This window comes from Ceratina calcarata, unplaced genomic scaffold (genome assembly GCF_001652005.2).
Source record: "Ceratina calcarata isolate Rehan_Ccalc_2016 unplaced genomic scaffold, ASM165200v1 scaffold291.2, whole genome shotgun sequence".
NCBI lineage: Eukaryota > Metazoa > Arthropoda > Insecta > Hymenoptera > Apidae > Ceratina > Ceratina calcarata.
Window position 1 is genome coordinate 1 of NW_017151492.1, and position 8043 is coordinate 8043.

Below are 8043 nucleotides of genomic sequence, written 5' to 3' on the forward strand. Positions count from 1 at the left end.
CTTGTTCCCTCTTTGTGCTTTATAATTGTATATAAAATTAAACAGTAACGCTGTATCGAATATCCACGGAAAATAAACGAAAAATACTTATTTCAATATTTTTAATCGAATAATAAAAATGAAATTCAATCGTAGACGTAACCTGAATAAAATATCTCATTGTGAGAGAGGGAATCCGAAGGAGCAAGAAGTCAGGTAAAAGAAGTTAGTCGCCTAGAAAGATAGTCTGATTTCGAATATTTTTTATAGAAATATAATGAATGTACTAAAAAATCGACTTCACATTCACAGTTTCTATCCAGTGACGTATTTTTTTCTAATAATTATGTGTTATTTTAAAATGATAGAAAATTACGTCAGTGAATAGAAATTGGAATCTGAACAGATATTACTTTGAGACGTACTCGAAATTTTTACTTAATAACTACAAATGATGAATAGATTCGCATCGCGTAAAAGAAATAATAAAAATCCTGAACAAGGTCTGCTTCGACGGCAAGATCAAAAGTCGACGGTCACTGATTTGGTGTATAAGTATTTGAAAAAAGTGGCATACATGGACAGCGTTCGAAAACAACGTAATAATGCATGCGGTAAGTTTCGATCGAGGAACACAAGGAGAAGAACCATTCGTCCCACGCATAAACACACAATCGCAGGTAGGAATATGGTAGGTATGCAAATTGTATTTAAATACTTCTGTCATTCTGAGATACTTTTCTTAAGGTGATCACGGAGTAAAGTCTTACATAAGCAAAGCACTTTCTTTCGCGGTGCATTCCGGATACTTAATTCCTACCGATTGTACCGGAAGGTTTCTCCAGCTTTCTTCAGATATAAAATTACGCAATTTTTTCATATGAAGAATTATGAATAAAACGAGGAAGAACTGACAATCAGAAGGGAACGAATAAAGAGAAAACTGTATTTTATTTTGTATTTATATTTATACTAAATTCTGATTAATAAATTAATTAAATTATGCAAGCGACGCTTCGTAGAGCTTTTAAGAACTATGTAGTGGAATGTAGTACAGAGTACAAATGTACCATCAACTGGTAAATAATTATAAACAGGAGGAATGATTAGCAGAGAGATTTGTGATATATATTTATAGAATAGTCTGTAATCTATAGCTTAATGTTATAAATAAATTTTCCGCGTTTCATGCCGATCAATGCCGATAATTGCTAAACCTCACAAAATATTCTCTTGTTCCCTCTTTGTGCTTTATAATTGTATATAAAATTAAACAGTAACGCTGTATCGAATATCCACGGAAAATAAACGAAAAATACTTATTTCAATATTTTTAATCGAATAATAAAAATGAAATTCAATCGTAGACGTAACCTGAATAAAATATCTCATTGTGAGAGAGGGAATCCGAAGGAGCAAGAAGTCAGGTAAAAGAAGTTAGTCGCCTAGAAAGATAGTCTGATTTCGAATATTTTTTATAGAAATATAATGAATGTACTAAAAAATCGACTTCACATTCACAGTTTCTATCCAGTGACGTATTTTTTTCTAATAATTATGTGTTATTTTAAAATGATAGAAAATTACGTCAGTGAATAGAAATTGGAATCTGAACAGATATTACTTTGAGACGTACTCGAAATTTTTACTTAATAACTACAAATGATGAATAGATTCGCATCGCGTAAAAGAAATAATAAAAATCCTGAACAAGGTCTGCTTCGACGGCAAGATCAAAAGTCGACGGTCACTGATTTGGTGTATAAGTATTTGAAAAAAGTGGCATACATGGACAGCGTTCGAAAACAACGTAATAATGCATGCGGTAAGTTTCGATCGAGGAACACAAGGAGAAGAACCATTCGTCCCACGCATAAACACACAATCGCAGGTAGGAATATGGTAGGTATGCAAATTGTATTTAAATACTTCTGTCATTCTGAGATACTTTTCTTAAGGTGATCACGGAGTAAAGTCTTACATAAGCAAAGCACTTTCTTTCGCGGTGCATTCCGGATACTTAATTCCTACCGATTGTACCGGAAGGTTTCTCCAGCTTTCTTCAGATATAAAATTACGCAATTTTTTCATATGAAGAATTATGAATAAAACGAGGAAGAACTGACAATCAGAAGGGAACGAATAAAGAGAAAACTGTATTTTATTTTGTATTTATATTTATTACCAGCAGTGTATAAAAAGCAGACATTATGTAAAATGCGTAACACTCTTGTTGCTCAATTACCTTTTAATACTAATTTTATTAAAGAAAATCGAAATTCGAATTTTTAGTCGAATATTTATATAATCCCATACATGATAAAAATGTGCAGAAATTAATCGTTCATCTCAAAAAGATATTTAAGAAATGCTCCACTTCAAAACGAATCGAGCGAAAATTTCAATTATTATTCCTATTTCGCCGGTTAGCTCGCTTGCATTCTTCTTGACAACGTTTAATCCACTCTTTGAGTTCCTTCTCGCGTCTGTTAGATCTCGGCGAAACTCTATTTCCCAATTCCGCATAAATATCGTCCACACTTTGCTCGGCTATTTCATGTCCATTATTTTCTGTTGTTCTATTTTCATTGTTTCTTCTTGTAGCTTCCAAGGGCTCCCGAATAGTTGCTGTTTGTCGTTCTTCATCCACTGGCCTGTCGTTTCTTTGGATATCTTGCAACGTTTGTCTTCTCGATGCAGCTCTTGCCACTTCACCTTCGCATCCGCAGTCGTCTTCGTCAGTCAATATCACGCTACAATTACAATCTTCATGATCTTCTTGTTGCCTTCCAGACCTTCTCGATTGATTCGTCGAAACTCTTCGCCTTCGTCTCGGTCGTCCGTTCGTGCAGCCACAGTCGCCGTGATCGTCGTCTCTTCTACGACGTTTAGGCTTTTTAATTGAAGCGGATAGCAAACAGTCCCTTCGATCATTCGCACAGGTAAACTGATTCACCGAAATGGCGTACGGGCCGATCAAGTTGTACTTGTCTTCCGACAATTCCATCACGAATCTAATATAAAAATATCTGATTTTATTCCAATATTGAATACACCTCTCCTTTTGCACGAGTTTTGCGACGATTTATTCAGAGTTGCATGATTTTTTTTAAACGATTTTCTTTTATTTTCTTTTCTTTACTTTCATCGTGCAAAAGGAGGGTGAGTTGGAGAGGCATGGATTTTTCGTTTTTCAATTAAGTGTCTACAAGAGGTGGCTTTTTATCAAGTGGGACGAGTCGATGGAAACATTACAATTAACGGTCTGAACTGCGAATGGAATTGGTCGATAGATGCACGGTCTGCAAACGAGATAAACGGTTTCGCAGTTGCCTTGAAACGCGATCGTGTCTCACGCGAGACACGATTTTCGCCTGCACCGGCTGTTTCGTTTCGTTTGACGTGGAACTAACCCTTGGGAACAGACCTGTTTCAGCACGGTTCGCACCTGAGCGTAAAGGTCACCATCGTCGCGGTAATTCTTCTTGACATAATCGACAATATCCTCCGCGGAGGAAGTCGGTAGCAACGCGTCGTCATCGTCCTGCAACTTCCTCATCGCCTCCAACACGCGCAACGCGAATCTCGAACCGTTCTCGCCGATATTTCTACAGCTGCAAAGTTTCTTCTAAAAATTGTTTTATTCTAGTTCGATTAATAAAATTTTTCTATTCACTTATTTCTGTGAGCAGACTTGCAAGATTGAATGTGTGATGTACAAAAATGCACAAAGTATCTGATACCCTAAATTCTTCATCATTTTTCATTTCGCATAGAAATCTGCGGTGTAAGAAATAATTTAAACTTAACCATGGCCTCCTCTTCGGCACAAGGTCCTGTACATTCAGATTCATCGGTATCATGTTCCTCGTCGTCATCCTTGTCCTCCTCGAGGATTTCATCGAGTATCTGATTCGCCTCTTCGTCTGGTAATTCTCTTTGCACCGCGTTTTCCATACTCGGTTTAGTTGATAAAAGCTTGTCAAATTTTGGAAAAACAATCTGCATTCGTATCAGTCATGTGAATTTATTTGAAGATCATAATTCATCGAAACGACTTCACAACAAATAAATTGCAGAGAATATTGGGATTCTTCAAAAAAGACTATTCGTGGCTAGTGTAGTATTGCTCTTTAACTGTGTTTTCCACAGTATCGATTTGCAATTGAAATAACGCTACGTAAACGTGGTCCGGTCAGGAGTCAGGGGGCGGTATATTGTTCTGGAGAAGGAAAAAATAGGAGGAGCATTTGATCGTTAGAGGGAGGACTGGCCGAGTAAAATATTAATAAAATACGGTCACCGAACAATACACGGAAACGACATGCGTTTATAATAATGGAAATATTATACTACCTACTGCGATTTATCGTCAAATCTTATTATTCGGATAATAATGCATGATAGGATCATATAGGTACTTACACTGCATTACATTTTTAAAATGTTCTCATAGTTTTGTAGCTCTTAGCTATGCGTTTTATACTTTGGTTAAAGAAATAGGTATTTTAATTTTGTATGCCACGTCCTAAATACTTTGTGGTAATTCTTTTCAATAGAGTTATTAAACTTTTTCTGCACACATTAGGTACTTCTATCTTTAATCTTTCATTATATCTTTAAATTGTTCTTAGTTATCCGTTTTATCTTCTGGCTAAAGTATTTCGGTTTTGAATAATTTGTGCTAATTCTTTTTAAAACGTCTATTAAACTTTCTATTCATACTGCATATTTCTAAACTAATCTTAATTTCGTACAACGTTACGCGTCTTATCTTCAAGGCTAAATATTCTGACTTGATGTTTTTGAAGTTAAAACAATAAAAGTTATGTGAGTTACATTCTGCAAATAATTACTGGAGGTATAGAAGTGTCTGGAAATAAGTACAGAAAACTTGATGGTATGCTGAAAGTTTGTGAAACAATGTTTAGTAGCTGAGAACCGAAACGTGTTCGGGCGCATCTTGATATTTCTACCGCTTCCTTTGGAATTTCGTGGCTTGTTGTTTCATGTTCGATAATAGGGACGAGTTAGCGGCCAAGATTTTACCTGGAGGAGCGCGGATAAGAGCCGTGCCAGCGCGGTGAACCACAATTTGCCGGCAGCCTGGGAATCGAAGGGCTGCGTACTTATTTCGTACCTCGCCAAATAAAAAATTGTTAAGCTGTTGAAGAGATCTATTGATACATTTTTATATGTGTTATTCTCTCCTTGAACAAATTCAATAAAATTATTTCCTCACGATTTATAATCTGATATAAACTGACTTCTAATCTTTCCCCAATCATCTTGCATCCCTTAGAAAAAACAACGAATCTTCTGTCCCTATTTTAATATTTATGTCCCCTCCCTCACATTTTTATAATTATTACTTTCTGACGGGTGAAATAAGATTTATTAATTGATAGAATAAATAAAAATGTAACATAGAAAATGATCGATCTTATCGCGGATGATTACTTCACGTACGAAGTAAGCAGAAACGTAGATAGTAATGTAAATGAACATAGCTGACACGAAGGAGGAACGGAGAAACGGAAACCGTGGTAAATAGGCAAACTAAGAAAAGTTTAATCGCGTCTTTTCCCGACAAGGAGGGGGCGTCCTCGTGACGACTTGATGAGATAACTTTGCTCGAGTTGTGTGAAACAACAGGCGTCACGAATACGTGGGTTCGTGCGAGGGTAGAAGAAGAATCCGTGTCCTCCTACACGAGCAACGATGCTGAACCGTGGATGAAATTAAGGGCGAGACACGCGACCCCCTCATCACGCCCATAATGTCGCTTCTTGGTTTACGACACACGAGATCGTGCGTGATCTCCCCCTTCGTGTGCATCTTCGAACGCAAGGAACAAGCGTGTTCGTCTCGCGGCATAACGAGAAAGATACTTGTTGCAAAATAAAGAATTTATGGCAATCAATTAAAACTAAGCATTTCCGATTTCAATTTATTTTATCATTTAATTACCGCAATTTGCATGCACTTGTGAGATTTTCTTTATTTTGCAGTTATTCTACTTTCTGCAGTTGCAGTTTTATTATAAATGCATCATGCACAATGCGAAATCATTCATTTCTCAATACTCTGAATCATAGACTTATTTTATTATCTCATTCAAAATGTATGGTAATCATTTCTTATCTTACAAAAAATCTATTTAACTTCTTTAAGAAATAAACTATTCCTCAGCAGTTTGAATCATACATTTCTTTTATTATCAGAAAGCACGGTAATACTTTCTCATCTTCACGAACTCTACTGAACTATGTCTATCATGTACTTATAATAGAATCGCATCGTATTAGTGAAGTAGGTAGGCAAGAGCCACATGTAGTTCTAATGCCTCTGGGACAATCGACAGCTGACACTTTCATGTTACCTACGAATGTTTAATGCGTTGGTAATTATTATGAGGTAAATTAGACGGCCGGGCAAGCGATATCGCAGGAGGGTGTTGCAACATTGATGAGGACAGCCCGAGGCTTAAAACTGTTTCTATTCGATCTCATCAATTTTGCAACCTCAGCCGTTCTCTCGTCGTTGATGGCAATTAATGGTCAAAAGATCGATCGGTTTCCGCGGGAGGTTTAGTACGCTGCAATGGGGCAACCAGGTCCTTTGACCTTCGCGTGTTCGTGGCTAGGTATCATCAAATATGATCGGCCCAGATCAGTTATTAAATATTAACGATATTAATAATGTTACTTAGTCATTCAATTAACAAACGATCTTGCTTTCAGTTTTGTTTAGTTTCAATTTTCAAGTTTTGCAAATTCGAGACTATTTTTTATTTCTATCCAACTCGTTTAATAGAAGTTAGATAATAGTAAATGTGTGTTTGGAAGAAGGTTGCAGGTGCGACGGTGATTTACTAGTTGGCGTGACGCTCCTGTAGAAAATAAGGGTACGATGCGGCGTGGATTATATTGCCTGTTCAAATTTAACTCGGAGGGCGCATCACCGGTTAAATAACGTCATTTGTTATCGTAATATCTAATTTAGCGTTGAAGGGTGATGAGCCCCCCAAACCATGTGGCCGTGATCTCACGAGGTCACGGCACAGGTGTCTAAGGAACAACAATTTAGCTTCCGGAGGTTCGCCAGGTGTACCGTTTAAATGAGCAAAATGAATCACTCGATTGAATGTTGTATCTATTTCTGTGACTCAAGTACACGATTATCTTCTTTATTAAATAAAATTATAAAATACAAAATCATTTATCAGTCTCAATAAAAATAATGACGATTCTGTTAAGAAAATAAAATTGTCAGATATGAATTCAAGTAGTGATAAATTGAGTACCTTTTACATTTTATGTCTCTCGCCACAAAGTGCAGTTGGTAATCGATTGCATCATTTCCATTCGTAGAAGTGAAAATAATCAAGGATAGCTGTCTCGCCATTACGAGCACAACGTTTTCGTTATTCCGCCGGCCGCTCGTTATCATTATGCGGTTGGATTCGCGATAGTGAACGCCCCCGCGATTCCAGCTCGGTTGGTTTCCACTCGTGCGAACCTAGACACCTGCTCGCGACCACCGAGTAACGTGACATCACGTCATGTGACCTCCTGATCCCCGGATGCGTCCCGAAACCCCTTCGGATCCCTGATGAGACCGCGCGACCTCCGGCTAATCCGTCTAATCGCCGTCCTGGAAACGACGGATTACAAACCACAACGATATCTCCGTGCCACCATCTCATCGTTTTCTAGTACTTCGGTTTTTGTAAAACTCGTTGGGAATCTCGATTGCTGACAGCGTACGATTATTAAAAAGGAACGAGGTTGTAATTGCAAAGTCATCATGTAGCCAAGCTAAAATATTTACGTCGTGTGTAATAAAAACTTGAAAAAAACGTATAAGATACAGAAGATAAAACTTAATATCTGCAAGTGCAAGATGAACAAAAGAGTGGATGGGTAATGTTTCACGTTCTGCAGAACGAGAATTCAATATATTCGTTGCAAAAATATTATATGTAATTCCAGTTGCAGATATTTTAATTGCCGCATTAATAAATTTGGGTAAATCTCAATCGACAATTGGAGTATCCTTTAA

General features: G+C 37.1%; 1 protein-coding gene across 1 annotated transcript; it reads right to left on the reverse strand.

The window, feature by feature from the left end:
- Positions 1 to 2520: 2520 nt before the first annotated feature.
- Positions 2521 to 3605, reverse strand: LOC108623800 (uncharacterized; the record flags this gene model as incomplete). The annotated part of the gene is made up of 2 exons (XM_026812636.1): positions 3428 to 3605; positions 2521 to 2993 (listed from the first exon to the last, which is right to left on the reverse strand). Coding segments are annotated over exons 1-2 (565 nt in total), but the record flags the coding sequence as incomplete, so codon positions are not given.
- Positions 3606 to 8043: the final 4438 nt, after the last annotated feature.